The sequence below is a fragment of the Electrona antarctica genome, assembly GCF_951216825.1.
Source record: "Electrona antarctica genome assembly, chromosome: 4".
Lineage (NCBI taxonomy): Eukaryota > Metazoa > Chordata > Actinopteri > Myctophiformes > Myctophidae > Electrona > Electrona antarctica.
Window position 1 is genome coordinate 47,955,971 of NC_136809.1, and position 26,235 is coordinate 47,982,205.

The 26,235-nt window shown below is 44.1% G+C and overlaps 1 protein-coding gene across 1 annotated transcript in view; it reads right to left on the reverse strand.

Moving 5' to 3' along the window:
• The window catches only part of grin2bb (glutamate receptor, ionotropic, N-methyl D-aspartate 2B-b), a gene marked incomplete at its 3' end in the record, with an annotated part of 184,499 nt that overhangs the window by 18,934 nt on the left and 139,330 nt on the right, over positions 1–26,235 (reverse strand). The window contains exons 7-12 of the mRNA XM_079499184.1: positions 24,146–24,354; positions 19,670–19,841; positions 15,206–15,359; positions 11,943–12,068; positions 5,419–5,648; positions 4,897–5,057 (exon numbers count right to left, since the gene is read on the reverse strand). Of these exons, the coding sequence (XP_079355310.1) occupies positions 4,897–5,057; positions 5,419–5,648; positions 11,943–12,068; positions 15,206–15,359; positions 19,670–19,841; positions 24,146–24,354 (1,052 nt within the window). The remainder of the gene's footprint in view (positions 1–4,896; positions 5,058–5,418; positions 5,649–11,942; positions 12,069–15,205; positions 15,360–19,669; positions 19,842–24,145; positions 24,355–26,235) is intronic.

Consider the following 26,235-nt stretch of genomic DNA (forward strand, 5'->3'; position numbering starts at 1 on the left):
TTTAGGAGACGGGAAGCAGGTTGGAGTCTATTCATTTCAATGGGAGAATGAACGTGAACACAGCTTCTGAACCATTCTTTAGCCCCATGGTCACTGAACTAAATATTGGACCCGATCGTCACAAGCCACACAATATTTCCAAGATGTTCATATACTAAAATAGCAATTTTTTAGTCCTTCAATGTTTGTGTTTACACACGTTTGTCTTCAATGTTTGTGTTGACACAGACCCTCAAAGCTGGACATATAGGAGGGGCTAGCGCCCCTCAGCAATCTTTGGTATAATCCGGCCTCGCTCTATACCGACCACTCCACGCCTGAGCCACTGCCGCCCCATCAATCACCTTCTGCAGTATTTATTGATGTCATGCCCAGCTGGTGATAGCTGACGGATAAATGGACATGACAGTATGCAGCTGGGTGACACGCTCTAATCAAACAGCACCCCCACAGCGCCGCTAGCGTATCACTGGTCAGGGCTGCAGCTCAATCAGCCACCAGCCGAGACAACCTGCTGGCTGCCAGAGCTAAGCCACCTCTCTCTGCATTCACAAAATATATACCTCAGAAGTGTTAAGCCTGATTTATAATTGGATGCGTACACCTAGGTGCAAGCTCACAATGCGATGTGTTGTTGTGAGCTTGTAGATCTGCCATGTGCGACACTAGTGTCTGTGGCGCACATAACTGTAGCTTAAAGGGATTGTGACATCTTTTTTTTTTTTTTTATGTTATCTGAGCTCAATTGCACCCAATAAAACTGAACTTTTAACATTCAGTTGATTTTCTGTGGTGTGGGGTTTTCTGGCTCAAACAGGTGCTCTGTTTGTGAAGTAAGAGACAGAAAATCCCATATATGTCAATGGGATTTGCCAGCAGATGTCATTGTTTTCACTGTTTTGCCTGTTTTCATTGCAGCTCAGAAAGACTTCCAAACCCCAGAGAAAGCTCCAGACCACAGAAAGTCCACTGAATGTTCAAAGTACAGGTTTTTTGCATGTACTTGAGGTCATAAAACCTAAAAGAAAAACAAAAAAAATAATAAAAATAAAAATAAATGAAAATGAATGTCATGAAACCTTTAAGTGAGGGAAGAGAGGGAGAGGGAGACAACGAGACAGACAGGGATGGAAGAGGGATGAGCTGTTGACAGAGAGAGAGATGGAGACAGGATTGAGGGAGGGAATAAGAGACAGAGTGAGAGATGTGAGGAGATATTAGCTTTGATAACTAGAGAGAGAGAGAGAGAGAGAGAGAGAGAGAGAGAGAGAGAGAATATAACACAGTCCTCTGTGTTAATAATAAATGGACCCGAATTGACCCACAAGAAGTGGTGGAAAGTAACTAAGAACATTTACTCCAGTACTGTACTTAAGTACAATTTTGAGGTAGGCCTACTTAACTTTTACTTTACCGGAGTATTTCCAAACTTCTATACTTTTAATTACTCCACTACATCTCTGAGATGTATTTGAAATTATTTGAAAACTTTAGTTACTACCTGTAGTTACTTTGTAGATTTTGATTAGTATTGCAAACTAGAAAAGGTGCCCCTCGGGGCACAGGTCTCCACCAGGATAATAGCGTTTGTGATGTTTGGACAACATTTTTAGGAGTAATATATGAAAAATCAAACAGATCTGTGTTGAACGCATGACTATAGAGGTAGTGTATACCGCATTGCGTGGTATATATGAATAAAATCTGTAAGGTTGCTTCTCGCCCTCCGGGCATCTCACTGGTACACTGTAGGTAAGAACATGAATTGGCCTGTTATAGAGCCACCATGAGGCCGATTTCAAGACGGATCTGTCCGATATTTCATATTCCATCCTAATTGGCTAACATTGGCTTTCAAAGTTTGCAGGATTGTGTGTGCGTGCGTGCGTGCGTGCGTCCGTCCGTCCGTCCGTCCGTCCGTCCGTCCGTCCGTCCGTCCATCCATCCGTCCGTCTGTTAACAGCTAATCTCCGGCACCATTAACCCGGTCGATGCCAAATTTTGCACACACACTCCCTGGATGCCAACGATGAACCTCTGCCCCAGAATTTCCAGAACGGCCTGTTATAGTGCCACCAGGAGGCCGACTTTTGTAAAACACATTTTTTGATATTACTCCTCCAGATTGCAGCATGCATACTTTTCTACTAGGCTGAGGAATATATTCAACCCTATATTCCAACCCTTTTCACATTGGCCTGGCGCCACCAACAGGTGGATTTTTGCAAAACACATTTTTGGAATAAAATGCCTCAAATCATCCAATTGCCATCCAAGGTGTAAGAAGAAATGGCACCCATTTCATATTGGCCTATTATAGCGCCACCAGGAGGCCACAACCTCACCTGCACTGGTGGAGACCTGTGCCCGAGGGGTACTTTATCTAGTTTGAATTATTTTAAGTGGCATTTTTTCTTCAGTCTAGTTCGAATGTGTGTGCATATTTTCACGGAAATAGCATGCTGTGTCCATGATTTGTGGCATTTTGTTCAAAACGGACCAATCCTGCAAACTTTGGAAGACAATATACCCAATGGGGATGTAATATGAGGAAGCGGACAGGTCCGTGTTGATCACATGACTATAGAGATGGTGTATACCGAGTTCTGTGATGGATCGATAAAATGTGTATGAGTAATGTAATGAAATGTGCTTAGCAAACATCGGCCTCATGGTGGCGCTATAACAGGCCGTTCTGAAGAATTTGGGGCAGAGGTTCATCGTTGGCATCCAAGGAGTGTGTCGGCCGGGCCAACGGTGCTGGAGATTAGCAGGTAACGGACGGACACACGGACACACACACACACACGGACGGATGGACGGAGTGCAAAACATACTCTCCCCCCATGCTTTCGGCCTGGTGGAGACAAAGATAGCCCTATATACTTTGCGCCCAGCTTTTCAAAGAATATTTATACATTTCAAAACTTGTGAAATGGGACATTTTGCATAAAGAGTACTTTCTACGTACTGTATGGTACTTTAAGTACATTATAATTTTGTACTTTTAACATTTCTTTTTTTTTTTTTTTTTTTTTTTTTTTACTTTTAACAGTTTTAATGCCGGGATTAAACAATCGTGTTTCAGGTATCACTGCTACTTTGAATGTCATGAATTTAAGTTACCTTTGAAGAGCCACTGCACTGACCGCCGAGTTGCTTGTCATGAAAATCCACTTGAAAACGGCGTGATCGCTTGTCGCAGTGTTCAAAAATATTCCAAAGTGCTGATCACGACAACAGAACGAAGGAGGAAGCGCTCCGCACCGCTCCACCGTCGCCATTGTAATGAATTGGGACTCAATTTCCCATAACCCTTTGCAAGCCAGAGCGATGGACCTTTTTGCGATGACGTCATCAAAACACTCTGTCCGGTGGAATGACTTAAAACGTATTAAAAACGCGGATTAAACAATGAAAACATAACTCGGGCAACTCGCGAACGGGAGGGAAAGTGTTCTACAGTCAATTAACTGGAGTAACTCGGGTTCAGTAGTCAGTAGTGTTAATCAAGTACATTTTGAATACCAGACTTTTACTTTCCACGTTGCAGCATTGATACGTTTACTTAAGGAAAACATTGGAGTACTCCTCCTCCCACCACAAGGAGAGATAGAGTGAGTGAGAGATGTGAGGAGCTATTAGCTTTGACAGCCAGAGAGAGAGAGGGAGAGAGAGAGAGAGAGAGAGAATATAAAACAGCCCTCAGTGTCAATAATACAGTGTTAATGATGAAGGGACCTGAATTGACCCGCTAGTCTTTTGCAGGTCAATTCGGGTGAATTAGTTTAGACTAGTTAAATGAACCCGGAGGATGTTACTGTGCCATATAGCTCCTCCCACTGCAACCACAAGCTGTGCTGCTATTCTGAGCATGCTGAGCAGCCATAGCTTCAGTGAATGCCCACCCACATCACTCTGCCCCCTCTCTCTCTCTCTCTCCCTCTCTCCCTCTCTCCCCGCCTGTGTGTCTGTGCGTGTGTGCATGTGTGTGCGTGCGTGCGTGCATGCGTGCGTGTGTGTCTAGTCCTGTCACAATTATTAGATAATCGCAATTATTTGAGATAATAGCAATTCTTTTTGCATAATCGTCAATCGTTTCCATGTTGAAAATGTCCATACATTTTCAAACATGTCAAAAATAGCAGATTGTGTCCTTTTTTTTGGAAAGAAAAAAAAATTACAAATTATTTAATGTGTTTTCTTTGTATATATAAAGTTATTTGTCATAATGTGCAATTTGTGATCACGAAGCCTAAAAGGCAAACAAAAATACTAATTGTAACGTTCCAACTTTCAATGCAAAAAACACAATTAGTCGCTTTAATCACAATTATTTGTGTGACAATTAATCGTCAATTTAAATTCGTAATCGTGACAGCCCTATCTCTCTCTCTCTCCATAGTCTTTCTGCATTTCATGCACAAAATACTTGGCTGGTGCATGATTCTTCTTTTCCCCCACAGTTTGAAATAATCTCCACTCTATCACCCCCCCCCCCCCCCCCCCACACTCTGAGAGGAACACTCTCAGAGTTACAGACCCATAAGGGTCCATTTGGCTCCAAACTACCATTCCCCTGGAACTCCCTCACGGACCCCTGGCGGTCCCCGGACCCCACTTTGGGAACCACTGCTTTAAAGAGCCGTGAACTGGCTCGGTGAACCGGAAGTGATAACCTTGCATTTCACAGCTTCACTTCCAGACCGTCATCTGCCGTAAACATTAGTTTATTGCTCGAGGTCGGATTAACGTTTTAATAAGCTCTAAACATCGTCCTTTACCTCAATCCGAGCCCTAAAGATGCTTTAGATCGTGTGTGTGTGTGTGTGTGTGCGCCAAGATTTTGGATATTCGATGACGTCATTTATAAGATGGGACCCTGAAGCAACTCACCCGTTCTTCAGGGAGTACAGGGCCTCATCGACGTTCTTCTGGTGGAAGCTGGTCATGTAGCTGTGCATGTCCCGGTAGTTGTTGCGAATGTTGCGCTCCGTGCTCCCGTTGGGCACCGTGCCGAACCGGAAGGGCGGCGAGAAGTCGTTGGGCTTCTGGAACTGTTGGGAGGGAGGGACGGGGGACGGGTGGGGGGACGGGGAGGGTTTGGGGTTGTGTACCGTGAAAAGAGCAACAACAACACACACAGAAAATTAAACAAGTGTGTCCGTCAGTGTGGAAAAGGCATCGGCTCGGATCAAACGGGGTCTATTTGTGCAGCCCTGTGCTTCCACATCGCAAAGAACAAATTGTTCTGGGGGTTCCGTTCTGTTCACTATGTGGTAATATGAGGGCGCAGGCGGATGGGAGAGGAAGCGCACGGCACGGCACGCACGCACAACCAGCCCACACTCACTCTGCAGTAAACCTGTTCCTATATTATACCTGACACAACACATCCCGTTCCCTGTGAGGTCTCACCTTTTTGTCTGACAGGCCAGACACCTGGTCCACGTACTCCTCCTGGATCATGAAGGCAGCCAGGTTGGCCGTGTAGGAGGCCAGGAAGATGACGGCGAAGAAGGCCCACACCGACACCATGATCTTACTGGTGGTCCCTTTGGGGTTCTGCACCGGCACAGAGTTGTTGAACACCAGACCCCACAGCAGCCAGATGGCCTTACCGATGGTGAACGAGGGACCGCCCGGCTCTGTTGGAGAGAGAGAGCCAGACAGAGAGAGGGAGGGAGGGAGAGAGGGAGGGAGAGAGAATTTCAATTAAATCCAATTCAATTCGGTGATCCTGCTCACTGGACATGCTTCCGTCGCATTAGGAACATATGCACTTCATCCCTCAGGAAAACCATATCAGACTATCATTTTCAGGTAATTACCTCTTCCCAGGGAGGAGGAGGGGCTGCATGTTCCTACACATCGCTCAACTGATCAATTCCCCCTGCAGCCCCTGCCTGCAGGACAGTGTTTCCCAACGGCCAGGGCACACTTTTCATAGCCAAAACAAAAATATGTACTCACATGTAGTCCTACACAAGATGTAATAAAGAAAGGCTAGGAATCTAGGTTGGTTTATACCGGTAGGCCTTGTCTGACCTACCTATTGGTAGTACCAATGCTTTCATCACGTTGCGCATGATCAATAATAAAGTTTGAGTGCATGTGGGCAGCGGTGGCCGAACAGTTTGCCGAGCGGTCTTGTTATCGGAAGGTCGCCAGTTCGAATCCCCGGACCGGCACGTTAAAATTACCACCGCTGAAGTGCCCTTGAGCAAGGCATTGAACCCCTAACATGAAATGTTCTATGAGCAGGGTCTGGCTGTAAACAAGCATCTCGAGCTTAGTCCATTCACCCTGGGTAAACAAAGAACTTTGCTTTGCTTTGCACTGCACACACAGTTAAAAGTTAAGAACGTCATCACGCTACCTCAGTGTGTGTGTGTGTGTGTGTGTGTGTGTGTGTGTGTGTGTGTGTGTGTGTGTGTGTGTGTGTGTGTGTGTGTGTGTGTGTGTGTGTGTGTGCGTGCGTGTGCGTGCGTGTGCGCGACTACGTGCGTGTGTGTGTTTTAACCGTGTGTGGCTGTGTAGCAATCTGGCCACACTGAATCACACGCGGTGAACCATTGGTTCAGCGCAGTCAGGCAGGACTCATAAACAACGAACGTGTTTCTAACATGAAGGGTCTGGCTCTTCTCTCTGTGGCACGTTTCTGTCGCCTGTGTGCCTTCAAACATGCAGTCGAGCTCTGTAGCTCCGCCCCCAGCCGATTTACAAGTCCACCTCACGTCACTGTTGCAACACTGTGTGGGTTTATAGGTCAGCACAGATGTATTCTACACGAGAAAAAGCAGCGGGCTGCTCTGTCTGGACCGGAGCGCACAGAGGCATAAAGCGGTGTTTTTTAATACAGTATACCTGCAAGGCGAGTAGGGCTGATGTGGTGGCCCCATACAAAGCCACAAATTAGCATTTCTACGGCCCGAGGGTAGCTTCACTAAATGGACAGGTGATTGTCTGTGTGTCCGTGATGGACGAGTTGTCAATGGAATGCAGCCCAGCTATTGTTGTCTGGGGAGGTGTTACATTAATTCAATTTCTTTGCCGGCACACTTGGGCATTTCACACTAAAGTGCCGCGGCACACAGGTTGGGAATCACTGTCCTAGAAGCACTATTAAACATAAATCAAAAGAGCTCAACTGGGGAGGACAAATTAGACCCATATTTCTTAAAATTAGCAGCACCTCTTATTGTAGAGCAGATCACTCACATTTTAAATCTTTCAATTTATATTGTGTTGCCAATTCAGTTGAGGTTGCTGTTAAGAACCTGCAGCTTGCTTTTAATACTCTCCAGGATGCCCTGGTTGAGCTGAGCTGAGCCAATTCAATTCAATTCAATTCAATTCAATTCAATTCAATTCAATTCAATTCAATTCAATTCAATTCAATTTTGAATTGAATTGAATTGAAGGAGTTCAGAACAGTGTTGTTTTTGGCAGCAAATCTAGGTTTTAGTTTTAGTTATAGTGTCTTGAATAGTTTTCATTTAGCTTTAGTCACATTTTAGTCACCTGGAATGGTTTAGTGTTAGTCTAGTTTTAGTCGACTAAATATCATCAAGATTTTAGTCGACTAAAACTAAAACTAAAATTTATTTTGGCGGGCCTTGATGGTGTCGTAATGACTTTTTTTACACTTGCTGAAAATAGCAGATCTAAAAGCTCACACTGCGACGCGTTGTGAGCTTGTAGATCTGCTATTTTCAGCATGCAACCAAGTGTAAAATGACTTATACTAGGGGCTCCATTTTCGTCACTGCTAAACCCCTTATCGCTAAACTTCTTTGCCTTTTTTTTTTTACTATTTTGCTAAACATTTTTTAATAGTTAAAATGGCCAGTCTACAAGCTCACAACGTGTCAATGTAGATTGGCTAGTTGAACTATTCAAAAATGTTTTTCAAAATAGTAAAAAAGGCAAAGAAGTTCAGGGACAAGGGGTTTAGCGGTGACGAAAATGGAGCCCTGGATCTCTTGTCCACTAGTCCCGTACCTTCCTAACATCTAGTTTTTATTTGTTGACGAAATTGTCAATATATTTAGTATTTTAGTCATCATAGCTTAGTTTTCATTTAGTTTTCTTTTTTATAAAATAATTTGTATCCCACGATTTTGTAACCCATTTTTCACCCCTGTGTCAATGATCTAATGTGATCCTGGGCTCTACACACGCTCCGCCAACCTAGTCCCCATATATGGGGGACATGGGGAGAGCAACGGACTTGAACTCATGCTTCTTTCATGCCTGAGTGTCCAAGTTGCTCCTTTGCACCTGACAGGGGGAGTTTCCCTGGTTGGACGTAGCGTGTGGAAGGAACACGTTATTCCAACCAGTTCCTTTCCCCTCCATCAGGCGCCCCGGCTGGCCAGGGGGAGGCAGTTTAGAGACCAGGATTACTGCATGTTTTTTGTGAGGGTACTTAGGGGACACGGGGAGAACATGCAAACTCCACACAGAAGGGCCCTTTCGCCAACCCCGCCTCGGGTATGGGCGCGGAGGAGGAAACACACCGCCAGCACCCACAGCGTCCCGAGCGGGACTCGAACCCAGGACCTTCTAGCTGTGAGGCGACAGCACTACCAACTGTGCCACCGTGCCCCCTCCATTTAGTTTTCATCAGTGGAAAAAGGTAGTCGACGAACATTTTTCGTGTTAGTTTTAGTCAACGAAATTAACACTGCAGAGAATTCAAGAAGTATAAGAATTAGGATGCTGGCAAGCAAACCTGAATCACTGAATCGATCATATATCTGAATCCATTCTAAATAGAGTAAATACAAACAGTAAGCATGAATAAAAACTACTTTTACATTTTGCCCATATTGGTGATAAGCAACATTTATCAAGTTTTAAATCAATCGTCACAGTCATTCCCACCTGGCATATCACTGATTGGAATTGGCTGATACATGAGATGCTATATATACGTCAACTGTCTACCCTTTTCTATGAATTCTTCTAAGCACTACATTCTGAGCAAACGACGTGTTTGCAGTTTAAGGCTGAGCTTATCACTAGTTTCTTGCATGTTGCAGAGGGATGTAATGAAATGAAATGAAATGATTACTATATTTACCCAGGGTATCTGGGCTAAGCTCAAGAACTTGTTTCCAGCCAGGCCCTGCTCATAGAACACATTTCATCGTAGTGGTTCAATGCCTTGTTCAAGGGCACTTCAGCGGTGGTAATTTTAACGTGTCGGACTGCTGATTCGAACTGGCGACCTTCCGGTATCAAGACCGATCTGCTATCCGTTCGGCCACCGCTGCCATGTACTGTACACTAGGCCAGGGGGGTCACCTTTTCAGACCGTGACCCCCCAAAATATTCATATTTGAACTCCCCCCTCCCCCACCCTGATTGCACTTGGACTTGTAGGAGTTGACTCTGTTAGTTTGTTTATCCATTTGATGCAGTAATGGACCTACAGGTTAAGAACCACTGCACTTTTTCAACTAAGTTTCCAGCGACTCAAGCTGAGTGACAGTTTTGCTGTGTACAAGGCCTTTAACAATGTCTTTTAAATGAGTCTGTTCCCGACAAGCTCTGTTCCAAAGAAAAAGCTCAAGACGCACACCACCATATAGTGCTGCACGATTAATCGGAAAAAAAGACAACTATATGTGATCTCATTTCTAAGGTTCAAGGTTGTACTTTATTGTTAGATCTTGTGTACAACTCATTTTGTTTGGCTTCCTTCAGATAATGCAGCAGCATGGATAACATCAAACAGCAAACACAGCAAACAAAGGGATAGATTAGAATATAGAGTGCAAAAAAGCGCAAACAGAGAGTAAAAACAGTGCCACATGGCTTCTGAAAACTCAGCTTCCCATCATGCACCTGTGCACAGTGTGAAGCTCAACAGCTCAATCACCTGTACTCTAAACAGACAGACAGACAGACAGACAGACAGACAGACAGACAGACAGACAGACAGACAGACAGACAGACAGACAGACAGACAGACAGACAGACAGACAGACAGACAGACAGACAGACAGACAGACAGACAGACAGACAGACAAAGGAACACACATTTCTGTTCTTGGAGTGGCTGCACCACTCAAAAAAAAGAGTTTTCCTTGAGCAAGAATCGTTCAGCACTATAGTTGGCTGTCCAATTCATTTTAGTTATGCTCACGTTTTTGCTACAAGACTCTGGATTTTACTACTTGTCATGAAAATACTGTCACAACAGCACATTGTTGTGAGCAGGGACAAAACCTCCCCCCCACCAGTGACCGGTGGGGTGGAGCGGGGATTCCCCACAGATTGATCCCAAACCAAACCTCTGCCCCAACCTGCTCCGTGACGGCAGGACAAAACATTAGTGACTGTAGCTCTACCGTATCATCAAAGGACCACGTCTGAGGAGGCAGGAGGAGGCGGATGGGCTCACAACAGGCTACAATTATGCTACAGCTGGAGCAGCAGTTACAAAGCCACAGGCTTACATAATCCCAGAAGTCATCGCACGCACGCACGCACGCACGCACTCGCACGCACTCGCACGCACGCACGCACGCGCACGCACGCACGCGCGCACGCACGCAAGCACGCACACACGCACGCACGCACGCACGCACACCTTAAACATTTCGCCAATTTACTATGAGTTATGGTAACATTATTCAGGAGAAGGCGAGAAGCTATACAGTATGTATGATTCATAACACTATTACGCTTCTCTAATAGTCATAATTTCACTGTATTCTGAATAATAGAAATTCTCCTTTGATGTGATCTTGTAGAGCAGTGGTGGTTGACATAGCGTTGCTGTTGGGCAGAAACCTTGTATTGCTATATATATATATATATATATATATATATATATATGTGACCAGATTTGACTGAGAGCTTCCCTGCTTTCATATGACGATGATGAAGAAACGAAAATTCAAAAAAATCCAATGGCAGTCCCTCAGTCAAATTTAGTCACATATATATATATATATATATATATATATATATATATATATATATATATATATATATATATATATATACAAAAAAATCATTATTATGTTTTGTGTAAATTACTTCATCATAGAAGAGATCAAAGATTTTTTTCAATAAAAGTTCACTATGCATGTTGTTTATACTTTCATACATAACTTACTTTCATTTGTAGGCCATCGCACAGCGCAATGGAATACCATACTATGGAAGAAGGCCTAAGCCTTTGTTCACAGAGTGTTTCTAAGAACTCCCAACATCAGCCAGTAAGTTATTGTCAGTGATCCAGTTAATTAACAAAGGGGCTTAAGTGATCACAAACAAAGATAAGAGCTCCTAATCTTTAAAAAGACAGTCCAGCCACTTCAGTGGCACTTCTACTGTCACATAGAGGTAGTTTTTGTTTGTTTGTTTAACAAACAGTGGATGTACAGTACCAAGATGGCTTTACCTAGAGATGTCCTTCATTGCGTCACTGTCGGGTGTTAACCGTCCGAAAGTGTCACTTTTTCAGGAAATGGAAAAAAAGAATCTGTGTTCCAAAGGACCCAATGTTTAATTAATTACGTTTCAACCCCCACGGACACACTTAACCACTTTCACTTTTTTTTTTTTAAATAGCGAAAGTACCGATCTACAAGCTCACAATGCCACACTCTTGTATGACGAAGTAGGGTATTTATTTACGAAAACAAAATACAATAGATAGATAGATAGATAGATAGATAGATAGATAGATAGATAGATAGATAGATAGATAGATAGATAGATAGATAGATAGATAGATAGATAGATAGATAGATAGAAGTTAGATAGAAGTTAGATAGAAGTTAAGTTAAATATATAAGTTAACCTTTTATAAATAAAAATATAAAGTTGAAATGTGGAGATACAAGGTTTCTGCCCGACTACAGCAGCGATCGCCAGGTGTAGGTGATCGCCTCTGTGAGTACAGAATGTGTTTGTCTCACCTCGTCCGTCTGCCAGACAGCGGTTGTAGCCCACCGGGCTGAAGTACTCGAACACAAACACCGCTATAGCCGACACCAACAGCAGCATCACAAACATCATCACCCAGACATCAGCACTGAAGGGCTCTGGGACAAACAGAGAGAGAGAGAGAGAGAGAGGAGAGGAGATTAATCAAAATGATAAAAAAAAAAAAAAACATCTCTCTCTGGTAGATGCATGTTCATTTGTATTCAGAAGTGATGTGTACACAGTGTGTGTGTGTATGTGTGTGCGTGTGTGTGCGTGCGTGCGTGCGTGCAGTGTGTGCTCATGTATTATGAATGAGTCTGCATTGAATCTGTGCATGTGTGCAAACATTAACCAGTAATACATTTTAAAAAGAAAAGGGGAAATGAAAGTAGCCTTAAAACTGGAATAACCCCGGTGTGGGTAACCAAATCGCTAATTAAGCCAAGAGGGGGAGGGTTAGCCCCTGCTTGCTCAGGGGAGATATTGCACTTATGAGCTTCAGGCAGTACTGCTTGTCAACCTGCCGGTGTACATTTCTCAGTGGCAGAGCAGGGAGACCACCTCTGTCCACTTAACAGGGAGACCACCTCTGTCCACTTAACAGGGAGACCACCTCTGTCCACTTAGCAGGGAGACCACCTCTGTCCACTTAACACTTAGCGCGCCATTGCCGACGATTAAAGTCAATTGAAGCCTAATTTTGATACTGACGCTTAACGCCATTGCCGACGGCCTTCGGCAATTGAGCTTTTATAGCGCGTTCGATTGCTTGAGCCAAAATGCTACTCACGTTAGCCGGTTAGCTAGCTGTGTTGTTAGCACAGCACTGGATCGCCCATCTTAGATCGTCGTCGCCATAAGAATCCATTCTATCCATTTCTTTCAATCACCTGTATCTCCTATTCCTTGTTCCAGATGGCATTTTGGTCAAAACAACATTTCTTTGACGGCACAGATCGGACGATGTAGAGCTCTCCAGAGCTCTCCAGAGCTCTCCAGAGCTCCGGTCTGGCTTCAGATGGTAAACAAGGCCTGTCCGCTCCGTGTAGCTTCCTAGGTTATGACTACTGCTCATGGACCGGAAATGGCGGCTTTTCAAAATAAGAGCTCAATTAAAAAAATGCTAGCGTGAATTAGATCCTAATTTTTCAATAAATGCTAGCGGCCTAAGTGTTAACAGGGAGACCACCTCTGTCCACTTAACAGGGAGACCACCTCTGTCCACTCCATCCAGATGTTCAGTGGATCCCAAACCTTTTAGCTCAAGACCCCCAAAGGAGAATTTAGACGTTCACCCGTGACCCAAACTATGAACAATAGCAGATCTACAAAATAAGTTCCGGATTGCAGCTTCTTTAAATTGACAGGTGTGTTTCTCTCATTCCAGTTATTCCAATTTTCCACTTAATTAATTTGCCTACTTAATACATAATTAAGTAGGCATAATTAGCATTCTGTCTGTAACATCTCAGCCCTGTGCTGTGACGTCACATAACATTTATCAGGCTGAGTAATGATAATTGCTAACTGTCGGAATTACTGGAGTCAACTTTCATCAAAGACGTGCAGGAAACTGAAAGCGAAATTGCACCCTCTGTCATGTCTGCTGACGGCATCTGTATTTATGTCTTCGTTCATGCCGTTCAATGCTGTTCAATGCCGTACATCAACGTACATGAGTTGGGCTTTGCCGTTATATGTTTTCATAACAGCTTGGTAAATACCTCACCAATGGTCAGAAATGGTCCCGAATGTCTGAACATTGGGGGTCCTTACTTTAACTGTAACTGACCGTGGTTTATGTGAAATATGTGATTTTCCCATCACTCGACACTCGAAACAAATGCTCTCGCCTTTGATATTGGAGTTGGGGCCAGTTGGCCATTCCAGCGAAGTGACCCGGTGCAGTTCAGTTATGTCATCATGGCCACAAGATATACAGTATATGACGTGGCCCCCGAGACACTGAGCTCGTTGACACCAGATGACAATGTGGTGGCCACTCTGGGGCAAGTTATCTTGTGGCAATGACATTGTAATGAACTGTAATAATGTGGTCCCCTGCAGTCCCCACTCCTTTCGGGTATTTTTGTCACTGCGTATTTGCACATACACTCGGAATGTGTCCTCTGCATTTACCCATCCTAATTTTATTAGGAGCAGTGATCGCTGTTAGTGCAATGCTCTGAGAGCAGTCAGGGGTTAAGTGCCTTGCTATAATGGACCCTTCGACTCATAGACCGGGGCTGGGGAGTGAACCGGGCACCTCTTGATTCCCAGACAGCCTTCAGGTGTGCCCTTTCAGAACTTTACACTTCCCCGAAAGTGCCCTGAAAAGCCACAGTCCCCCCCCCCCCCTATTCACACCTGATTACCCTTTGTTTGAATATGGCACATATCTCTAAGGAATACTGGAAAACTTGCTCGTTTTTCCTCCCGGAATTGTCCCCAGTGAGGGGGATGACTTTGTAATATGCTATTGGCTGTTTGTATTCTTTTTGGAAGAAATCACACCTGTGTGAACTGAGTGGTGCACCTCCCCCCCCCCCCTCCCCTCTCTCTCTCTCTCCCTCTCTCTCTCTCTGTCTCTCATTAGCAGGCAGCAGTGTATCTCTCTCTCTGTTTCTGGCACAACAGCGCCACTTTTGGTAGTCATTGGTACTCGTGCTCATAGTGACATAGTCGGGTGAACACATGGGTGAACACATAGGTGAACACGGACATTGCTGTTCCTTGGAGTGGTTGCACCACTCAAAAATATAAAAAGATACTCCTAAGGAAAGGCTATATTATTTTACTTATGTTGACTCTATAAACAATTTCAAATTCAAAGTCCAGTCCAGTCGGGTAACTGTTTGGTGGAGATACATGCAATGAATGCTTCTGTCAGAAACCAATAAACAAACGTTTAAAAAAAGAAAATCAGTCTCAGTGTGAGAGACCCGTGGTGAAATGAAAGACGTCAGACAAAAGATGTACTACCAACCACCATTAATTAAACACCGGTCAAAAAAAAAGAATTGACACGCAAATTAATTTAACGAGCTCGTTATAAATCCTGCCTCGTCTTCTAACTACTGTGCAGGTGCCAAATTATATTGATATTATATCATTTGCGTCATTCGTAGACACTTCTATTCCTGTCAAATCCTACTCATGTCTCCATCTGAGTGAGTGTGTGTGTGTTCTGTGTAGAGGACGTCATGACTTGGACATCTTCCAAATGCACCAGGTGCACGGATCATCTCCTCACCGAGGAAGGCGGAGGGTGACACGGTTCCGTTGCTACGGGAGACCATGACGCTGATGCCCGTCTCGATGAAGGGCACAGAGAAGTCGATGACCATCGACCTCTCCTCATTGATGGTAAGCGAACCCACCGCCATGTGAGCATTCTTCAACACCACCTGGGGCCCAGAGAGAGAGAGAGAGAGAGAGAGAGAGAGAGAGAGAGAGAGAGAGAGAGAGAGAGAGAGAGAGAGAGAGAGAGAGAGATATGGGGGTCAAAGACATGTTCAGTGGAAAAACAGACTGGATATTGTTAAACATCTATAGAACACTGTTTCCCAAACTGTGGGTCACGGACGAATTTCTATGCATGGGTCACGACTCGAGTAAAATCCCATTCTCTTATTAATTCCTGCATTTAAAAGATACATACCATATACAGTATTTCAAAAGATAATTTTTGAGGGGCGCTAGCCCCCTCCAACGCATGGCTTTCTGAAATGACTTGGGTACTTTCAGGCCAGGTATACAGTATAGCTTAGGCCAGGGGTTCTCAACCTGGGGGTCGCGACCCCTCGGGGGTTGCCAAATTATTTTGGGGGGTCCCCAGATATTTTTTTTGCAACTGAATGGCGGGAAATTAAGAGTTTACACATAAATGCATAAACTTTCCTTAACCCATTCTGAACGGGAACCCCTTTTGGTGTTTTACGCATTATGTTATACTTGAATTTTTTTTTAGAAAAATCGTGAAAATGTGGCGCAAATCTTTGAATATATATTATTTCAGAGTGAACGTTTTTAACTCAAATCTTTGCTTCTGGGAGGTCCCTGGAACAACATATCTTGAGATGGGGGTCGGCGGCCAAATAGTTACATATAAGTCTGGGGCTCCTTGACATGAAATAGTTTGAGAACCACTGACAGAGGTTTTTCAGAGAACTGTCAGGATTTAGAAGCCATTTGTAGAATCGACCTCAGGTCTAAATGGGTTAATGATTATATCAGGTTTCAGTAATTATGTATCATGTTTTTTCTCTATTATTAAGGTTATTGTAGTGGTCGATTTGTATCGGGGGTGGGGAGGGGGGGGCGGGGGTCGCGAGACATGGCCAAAGCATTTCCGGGGGTCCCCAGCAAAAAACGTTGAGAACCATCTTACTGCTCTAGTCATACCTGTATCCGTGTTTCTGTGGTGCTGCTATCACAACTGAACATCCCTCTGGATCAATACATGTGTATATCTATCTATGTACGGCGTAAATAAACTGGAATAGTTTTTACTCTGGGTTACTATACTGGCTGGTCTGTACAGTAGTTCTGTTGATGGCCTCTCTCTCTCTCTCTCTCTCTTGCTCCTTTTCAAAGCTTAGCCCCCTTTCTGTAAGTCTTTGCAGGTATATTTAGACCTACGGCCTGAGGCACTGGGCAATATTTGAAAGTGACTCAGTTCACAGGGGATATAGAGCCTGCAACAAAAAAAAAAGATTTCACCCATTCTTTACACCTGTAAACTTGTGATATGACAGAAAGTTGATTCAGTCTCTCTCTCTCTCTCTCTCTCTCTCTCTATCATTCATTATGTTCCATTGTGTGTCCCTTCTCTTCTATTAAAATTTAATTATTATTATGTTTAGATAGGGACATACAGTACATCAGGGTTCCCCAATTAATTTTCCTCAAGGGCCATATTTTGACTAGGGAACCAGAATGGGGGCCGAGTCCGCACGCGTGAAGAATTTGTTTTTTTATTTTTTCATTCATTAATTAAAAATTGTTCTCAACCAGTGGTCCGGGGACCACCAGTGGTCCTCGAGGGGGTGCCCATTTATATCTGGGACACCCCCCCAAAACAAAACAAAAAACTTTTTTCTTTCTTTTTTTCTCAAATGGCCCGCGGGCCGCCTATTGGGGAACCCTGCAGTACAGTGTGCAGGCATCCAGACACACATGCGTGTAACGTGCATTCCCCCATGCTTACTTTCTCACAGACAGATATTCCCAACATGGCATAGTCAAAACAATTTCACATTTAGTTTCACATTTTAACCAGGTAATGGCTGCAAGTTAATAATAAAACAATTTGCTCTGTATCAGAATCAATTACATCACATCAATGTGTAATGGAAGCATTCTGCTGTATGTCTAATGTGCAGTGGTGGACAGTAATTTACTCGAGTACTGTACTTAACCCATTTTGGGCGGGAACCCCTTTTGGTGTTTCAAGCATTCTGGTCTGCTATTTTTGAAAAATCTTAAAAATGCGGCACACATCTTTGAATAGGTATATATTCTTTCAGAGCGAACGTTTTTTTTATTTCGACGTCAGGCCTAAATGGGTTAAGTATATTTCACTCTGCATCAAACTTGGCGACATTAGGGCCCCCCGGGGACAACGGGCCACATCCGCACCAAACTTGGCACAGACGCTGTTCAAGAGTCTGGCATGCCAATAGTCACACCAGTGGCCATGTGTGGCCCCCAGGGGCCACAGGTACACTATGGGCCCTATTTTTGCCGGTGCCTTACCCCTTATCCCTAAAATTCTTTGCTTTTAACCCTTAGAGAAGGAACCATGCCAAAACGCGTGATGTAATTAATATCTGTGCGATGCGAACGACGCGAATTGGCGTGGTTCTCGTTTTTTATTAATATGTTTAGATTAATTCGGTCCGGAGCCCTGTTTAAATTCCTGACCTTACATTTGAACTCCATTACCCAGAAATCCCGTGTCACGTGACACACGTGTATGTTTTCCTATAGAAACTGACCCCACCCCCCAGTGAACTGATGTAGGCAGCCGGGGGAGTCGGGGGGAGAGACTGAGAGTCTGCTCAGCCAGTTTTGCGGTCCCTGCCGCAGTAAAAAAAAAAAGCAGTAATATTTATTTGAGCGAGTTTTAGTGAGTAGCGAGTAGTAGTAATGATCCATCCGTGTCCAGTGGCCTTCTCCAGTCCCAGCCCCACCAGCCCGGTGGCTGGGACCGGTGGCTGGGCTTAGAACCGGAGCGGGCGCCGGGGACCACCTTGAGCCGGATCTCCCAGCCACTAGCCTGTCCCCAGCCGGCTGCTGTTAGCCTGTTTCCATCTCCTGCAACGTCCACCCGCGCGGATTACACGTGGGCCAAGGTTTTTTTCTTTGTCTCCCGAGTCCCCACCGTCCTGAGGGGTTGAGCCGTACCGCGAAGACGACCACCAACACCGCGATGGCCGATGGCCCTCACTAAAGGTAATTTTGTTGTATTGGAAAATGACCTGTACTACAAGTGATCGGCTAACGGGGCTAACAAAGAAACATCTGATCAAATGAATGTATTGTACCGTGGCTTTATAGGCCAAATCATAACATGATCACTACAACTATTTGTAGCGATCAGGTTATGATTTGGCCTATAAAGCTTGTATAATTACTAGGAGTCAGACCACGATACAATAATATGGCGACGCGAGAATGACACACCAATGTGATCGTGGCTAGCTGCCCAGCCTTTAGCCAGCCAGGCCATGGTGCTGGCTAGTGGCTGGGCCACAAGCCTGCTAGCTAGCCAGCAGGCTTGCGGCCCATGTAATTATCTAATGTAATCCTGGGCGCTACACTCCCTCTGCCAACCTGGCAGGGCAGCGGACTGAGCTCAAGTCCAAGCTGCTTCTCTTTCACCTGACAGGGGAGAGTTTCCCCGGTTGGACGTAGCTGTGAGGCGACAGCACTACCGACTGTCACCACTTTTCATCCTACCTTCATATAATTGGTCCTGAGCCATGTTTGAAATCATGCACGCACGCGCACACACGCACTCTCTCACACACACGGGAGCATTATTACTACACTAAACAAAGTTGGATTTGTACAGTGCAGAAACTGCAGATACATAACGTACAGTAAGTGTTCTTATTATTGTGGGTTTGGGACGGGTGCAGCGTGAGTCCGCGATAGCCGATCTACAAGCTCACAACGCGTTGCGCTGATTGACAGTGCACGTGCAGCAGTTATAAAACTATAAGTAGGCTACTTTTTAGTGTGATGATGTGTGGTGTTATTGACTTCTTGTTCTTAATGTGGGTTTATTAGAGCTCCAGATAGTGCAACTGTGAGTGAGTGGCTGCTGCGTCCCGCGTGCACCACTAAAGCGACCGCGGTGGCAGCGCGTATGCTAGAAATAATAAATAACAATAAATAACAATATGTCGGGCTTCGGGCCTTTACCAACGGGCTTAGGGCCGGGCCGGGCCTTAACTCCACGGGCCCTAACACACACACACACACACACACACACACACACACACACACACACACACACACACACACACACACACACACACACACACACACACACACACACACACACACACACACACACACACACACACACACACACACACACACACACACACACACACACACACACACACACACACACACACACACACACACACACAATGCATCTGTGTGGGTTTGTAGGTCGACAGAGTATACCGAGCTGTGTCCTCACCTCTCCGATCATGCCGTTCCACGTGCCGTTGATCTTCTTGCCGTGCTTTCCGTTGGTAACCAGGTAGAGGTCGTAGGTGAACTTCACCTGCTTGGCGATCTTCTTCAGGATGTCGATGCAGAAGCCCTTACAGCAGCGCTTGATGTAAATGCCGGAGTCTCCAGTCTGGTTGCTGACAGCGTGGATTATTGGGGGGGGGGGGGGGGGGGGGGGGAGAGAAACACTTCTCAACAAACAGCTCTACTGTGGGAGTTTGAGGCGAGAACACCACCTGGTTGTCTTTTTCAAAGAAATTAAAATGAAACTAGAGGATATCAGAAAGGACACACACCAGCCCATTATGTTGTTTTGTTTTCAACCCTTTTCATGGTCCATTATCTTTTCGGCATTTGAGCCACAGATCACCGTTTGATGAGATTTAGCCTCTCAGACCCAATACTTTCGTTGTCGTTGTGGATAAGATTTTGTCCACATTTCCATGCTGTATTGATGTTGGTACCATAGGAGAGACAACAGGCAAACGTTGATCAAAAATAACAATTCCTGTACATGCTCTAAACTGTGAAGACTTCTTGTAAATTAAGTAATGCAGAATTTTACTCTTGAGAGCGTAAAATGAAACCAAATGGGCCTGTAAAGCCCTAACCACACCAGAGGGTCACCATGCAACTCCTTGCAACATGCAACTACTTGCAACATGCAACTCCTTGCAACATGCAACTACTTGCAACATGCAACTCCTTGCAACATGCAACTACTTGCAACATGCAACTACTTGCAACTACTTGCCACCATTATTCCCAATGGCAGTTGCAAGGAGTTGCAGCTGGTGTGGTTTTGGGCCTAAGGGTCCAATTGGTTTAATTTTACGCTCTAAATAGTTAGATTTAATAAGGGTCCATTTGGTTACCCAATCTCCATAAGTTAGCTGGGGACCACCTGGAACCCCCTCAAGGACCACTGGTGGTCCCCGGACCACTGGTTGAGACCCACGGTTTTAGACAAAGACAGACAGAGAGAGAGAGAGAGAGAGAGTGAGAGTGGTTAAGATGAAACAAATAATAATGGAAAAGTAAATGTCATGGTATTTGTTCTTTAAAACCTTGAATAACATGTTTTCATTGTGATAATACTGATGAATAGGAACTTGTGTAATAATAATAATAATAATAGCTTGAATTTATATAGGACGCTTTACAAAATGAACAACCAACAAACAGAAAACAAAGCAACAAACAACGATATGCCATAAGCCTGAGAGACAGTAGATAAGAGATAGTAGGCCTCGTACGTTACTTCCCTTGATCCAAGCCAGAACACAACCGATTGATCGATCATTACTGGAATGTGTAAATACTAAATAGAAACTGGAATGTGTAAATACTAAATAGAAACTGGAATGTGTAAATACTAAATAGAAACTGGAATGTGTAAATACTAAATAGAAACTGGAATGCGTAAATACTAAATAGAAACTGGAATGTGTAAATACTAAATAGAAACTGGAATGTGTAAATACTAAATAGAAACTGGAATGCGTAAATACTAAATAGAAACTGGAATGCGTAAATACTAAATAGAAACTGGAATGCGTAAATACTAAATAGAAACTGGAATGTGTAAATACTAAATAGAAACTGGAATGTGTAAATACTAAATAGAAACTGGAATGTGTAAATACTAAATAGAAACTGGAATGTCTAAATACTAAATAGAAACTGGAATGTGTAAATACTAAATAGAAACTGGAATGTGTAAATACTAAATAGAAACTGGAATGTCTAAATACTAAATAGAAACTGGAATGTGTAAATACTAAATAGAAACTGGAATGCGTAAATACTAAATAGAAACTGGAATGTGTAAATACTAAATAGAAACTAGAATGTGTAAATACTAAATAGAAACTGGAATGTCTAAATACTAAATAGAAACTGGAATGTGTAAATACTAAATAGCAGAGAGAAGATAAAAGAGAGAAAGGCAGCTACCACAAATGTATGTATGTTACAACACAAAACAATCCTCTGTTTTGAACTGAACCCGTTAAAAGTAATATTCTGATCTGCCATACTGTATACAGGTATATGACTAAGGAAATTCTCCACTGATAAATGCTGAGGGTTACAATGGGCAAGTTCTTTAGTTTAGTTTTTTTTTGCTTCAGTATTGATTCTGCAGACCTGCACTCCATTTATTTATAATACATACAGTATATCTCTGTCTCTCTAAGGCAAGACAGTGAGGACATGAATAACAACACAGAGAGTTAAGAATCAACTAAAAGCTATCTATCCATCCATCCATCCATCCATCCATCCATCCATCCATCCCAGTGGTTTTCAACCAGTGGTCCCATGAGGTAATTCCAGGTGGTCTCCAGCAAAATGATGGAGAGTTGATAACCACATGGACCCTTATTAGATCTTTAACTCTTGAGAGTGTAAAATTAAACCAAATGGACCCGTAAGGGTTCATCAAGAGTTGAATAAATTTAAATAATACATTTACACGAAGTCTACACAATTAGAGAATGTAGAAGAATTGTTATTTTGATCAACCTCCCTCCTCTCCTAATGGTACCACATCAATACAGCATGGAATTGTGGACAAATTCTTACCCAAGGACTACAAAACATTCTACGTTTTAGGTCTGAGAGGCTAAGGGCACTTTCACACCGGACATAAAACGAACCATGGTCCACTTACCCCTTTGGTTCGGCTGGTGTGAACGTGCATCCGAACTCTGGTGCGGATCAAAGAAACGAACCATGGTCCGCCAAAAAATGCCGAACTCGGTTCGCTTGCAAACGAACCATGGTGCAGTTTGTTACAGGTGTGAACGCATTCAGACTTTATAGAGGATCAAATATAGGAAGATAGCCAAAATAGCCACCGGACGTTGGCAGTTGTGAGGTTGCATTAATAATTAGTTCTAAAAGCATGTCTTTTTTACGGGGATCACTATTGATATGACAGCTGTCAGCTGATTTTAATAGTAGCCACTGTAGGAGGCGCAGCACGACCTAATTTAATGGCAGCGTACATGGTTCACATGCGCAAAAAGCCTAGGCCTCATGAATGCATCGCGGCGTCCCCTCCTTTTTTCTGTCAGAGTTTGTCATAAAATGTAGTGTGTGTGTGTGTGTGTGTGTGTGTGTGTGTGTGTGTGCGCGTGTGCGTGTGTGTGTGCGTGGCACGGCGCGGACCCCATATATAGCTCTATGGGAGAGACGCAGAGACAGGGAAACATTTAAAATCATCCTGTCTCACTCTAGTGCACGGCCGCACGTATAGAGAAAGAGCCAATGGTGACAACTTCAAGACGAATGTCAAGAGTAGCCTACATGCAAGCCATTTAAAATGTTAAAAAGCTACAGTACACAGGTGGTCCCACATGATTAATTGATTACATCATTATAGCAAAAAGACGTGAAACTGGGTCAACTCAATTAACTGCAGCGGAGCTGTTCTGACTTGAAGCTCAGTACTAACTGACCAGCACGGCTTCAAGTTAAAACCACCACTGATTTGATGCGCAGAAATAACATATCAGATCTAATCGGGTTAAGGTGCACACATGGAAGAAATGTCCTTTTGATCTAGGATACCTTGTAGGCTATACGTCTACGGTGAATTGCATGCAGCAATAAGCAGCATTATTGTTCAAACACCTGCTCCTCTGTTCATCTGTTGCCCTTATTTGGCTTATAAAATAATTATTAAGAATGAATGCAATAGAAAGTTGTTGCTGTCATTCCATGTTGCTGTTCTCTTCTCTCTCTGTGTGACTGAAGGTTGTAACTTGTGCCCAAAAATTGTAGACAGTGATTTCCCCTTATGTTCTTTTTCCCTCTTTTCTTTTTTTTCACCATTTGGTTCGCTTAACCCATTTTAGGTGGGAACCCCTTTTGGTGTTAGCATTATGTTATGCTTTAGCTATTGAAAAATAGCAGATCTACAAGCTCACAGCGCGCCACCGAGTGGCGCGCTACAAGCTTGTAGGTCTGCTATTTTTGAAAATTCAAAGAACGAACATAGAACATAGAAACATAGCTTTTTCAGAAACTGTCAGGATGTAGAAGACATTTTTAGAATCTGATCTCAGGTCAAATTGGGTTAACATGTCCACGTGTCATTTGTTTACATATTTGGTTCGCTTTACAAAGTCCAGTGTGAACACTAAACGGACCAAAATCAAAATGCAAATATTTGGTCCTTGGTCCTTGATCCGGACCTTCCACGCGAACTTCGGGTGTGAAACCGCCCTAAATCTCGTCAAACGGTGCATGGCCCGTGGCTCAAATGCTGAATAAATGGGGCCTTGACATGAAAAGGGTTGAAACCCACTGATCTATCCATCTATCCGTCCATCTATCTATATATACTGTATCTCAGCCTTTTGTCTGTTGTGCCCTGCATGCAAAGCATCCATAACAACATTATGGATGCTTGTAGATTGTAATCTAATCTCACAGGATTTTGAGCTGTTTGCGGCAGGGCACGGTGTTCCTCATGCACGTCCCGCTGAGCGGGTCCACCTCCTCCACGATGACGAACGGCGCCTCCTCCAGCGTGACGATGGACAGGTGGTCGTCCTCGTGCGCGCCGGCGTCCGCGTACAGCTCGAAGCGCGGCCACACGTGGTAGCGCATGGTCAGCGAGCGCCGCTCCCACTTGCCCACCTGCGGCAGAGAGAGAGAGGCTGTCTGTTTAGTGAACTCAGTGGTTCTCAACCTGTGGGTCGGGACCGTAGAGTTATAAAGGATAGATAGGATAGTGGTGTTTTGAAGCACCCGGAAGAACGGTCTACTTCCTCAAGTGCTCAATCAGTTTTTTATCAAGTTTTTCCGATGACACCCGTGATACTTGCTACTATCTGCTCAAGAGCGATAATAACATCCTCAGCCATACAGAGGGAGTAGACAAGTTTATAGAGTGGTGTGATCTACACCATCTGAAAATAAATGTAAACAATACAGAGGAGGTCATAGTGGACCCCAGGTCCATAGGAGACCACAGTATGATCAGTGTCCATGACCATAACATCAAACAGGTCCCCTCGTATAAATACCTGGGAGTACAGATCGATGAGGACCTGAGCTGGCACACGCATGTTACACCACTGTGTTCTAAGATACACCAGCGTCTACACTTTCTCAGAAGACTTAGGCTCTTTGGAGTCAGTGTAAATATCATGTTGACCTTTTACAGAGCTAGTATAGAGTCAATCCTAAAATACGGTGTGTCCAGCTGGTTTGGCAATCTAACTGTGAAGTACAAATCTCAAATAAGTAGGCTAGCAAACATGGCTGGGAAGATCATGGGCATGTCCACCCCCCCCCCCCCCCCCCCCCATCACTCCCCAGGCCATCTTTGAACAAGCAGTGTTGAGACAAGCTCGGAATATTGCATGCAACACTTGCATGTGTTGTACCGAGAGTACGAGCTAATGCCATCCGGTAGGAGGTATAGAACTCCACGGTATGTGTATAATAGATTTAAACACTCTTTTGTTCCCCTGTCAATCAAAATGCTCAATCAGAGATTGCTGAATGCACTTTACTGACTCAGAGATTCAGGGATTGCCAAAAGCACTTTATTGACTAGTTGCACTTTATCAAGGGAATGTGTGCAATATCTCTGTTTTGTGTATGTTGGGTGTTTCATGGTGTTATTCCTTTTTTGTATGTGAACGTGTCTGTTATTTGTATGCAGCGGTGACTCTGTCTCCAAGACAAATTTCTCCAAGGGAGACAAATAAAGACAACCTTGAACCTTGAACCTTGAACCTAACCCCTCCCACATTATCATACAACATCTGTGGGCGAGGCTTAAGTTCAGGTGGGTGGTGCTAAGGTGAAAACCAGGTATACTTAATGAACCGGTGGGTGTGGCCACATAAAACATAATTTTAACACTTTCTGTACACCTTTTTGAAATAAATCTTCGTCCTAGTATAATCATAGTACCTGATGATCATGTTTAGGGGGGAAAAAAATCACGGCACTCCATCTTTAAAGCACAGATGCACGGGGTTTCCTCGTCATAAATCCACGGTCCGCCTGCAGTCCCTGCTCTGACCAGCAGGGCTGAGCGCTTCAACGTTGGAGAGCCTCCCTGGGGGCTTGGTCGGGACCCCCAGGGAGGTCGCTCCCCACATGATTTTGAGTGGGGGTTCCCAGACGAGAGTAAAGTAACAATTTAAGGAACTTTAAAGACTTTTTTAAACCTCAAAAGAAGAAAAAAGAAAACTGGTCAAGCATTGGCCAATAGTCCAATAATTTAAGACAGAGGCAAAAATTGTGAAAATAGCCGAGCTACAAGCTCACAACGCCTCACAACACAATGTACATTTGTGAGCTTGTACATTCCAAGTGCTTATCAGGATGAGGGGTCCCCAGTTCAAATATGATTATTTGGGGGTTAACTGATGCTAAGGAGGCAAGGACAAGTTCACAGCATATTGTGACAGACAATCACAGATGGGGGTTGAAGGACCTTAAGGAGAGGAGAGGAGAGGAGAGGAGAGGAGAGGTCAGAGGAGAGGAGAGGAGAGGAGAGGA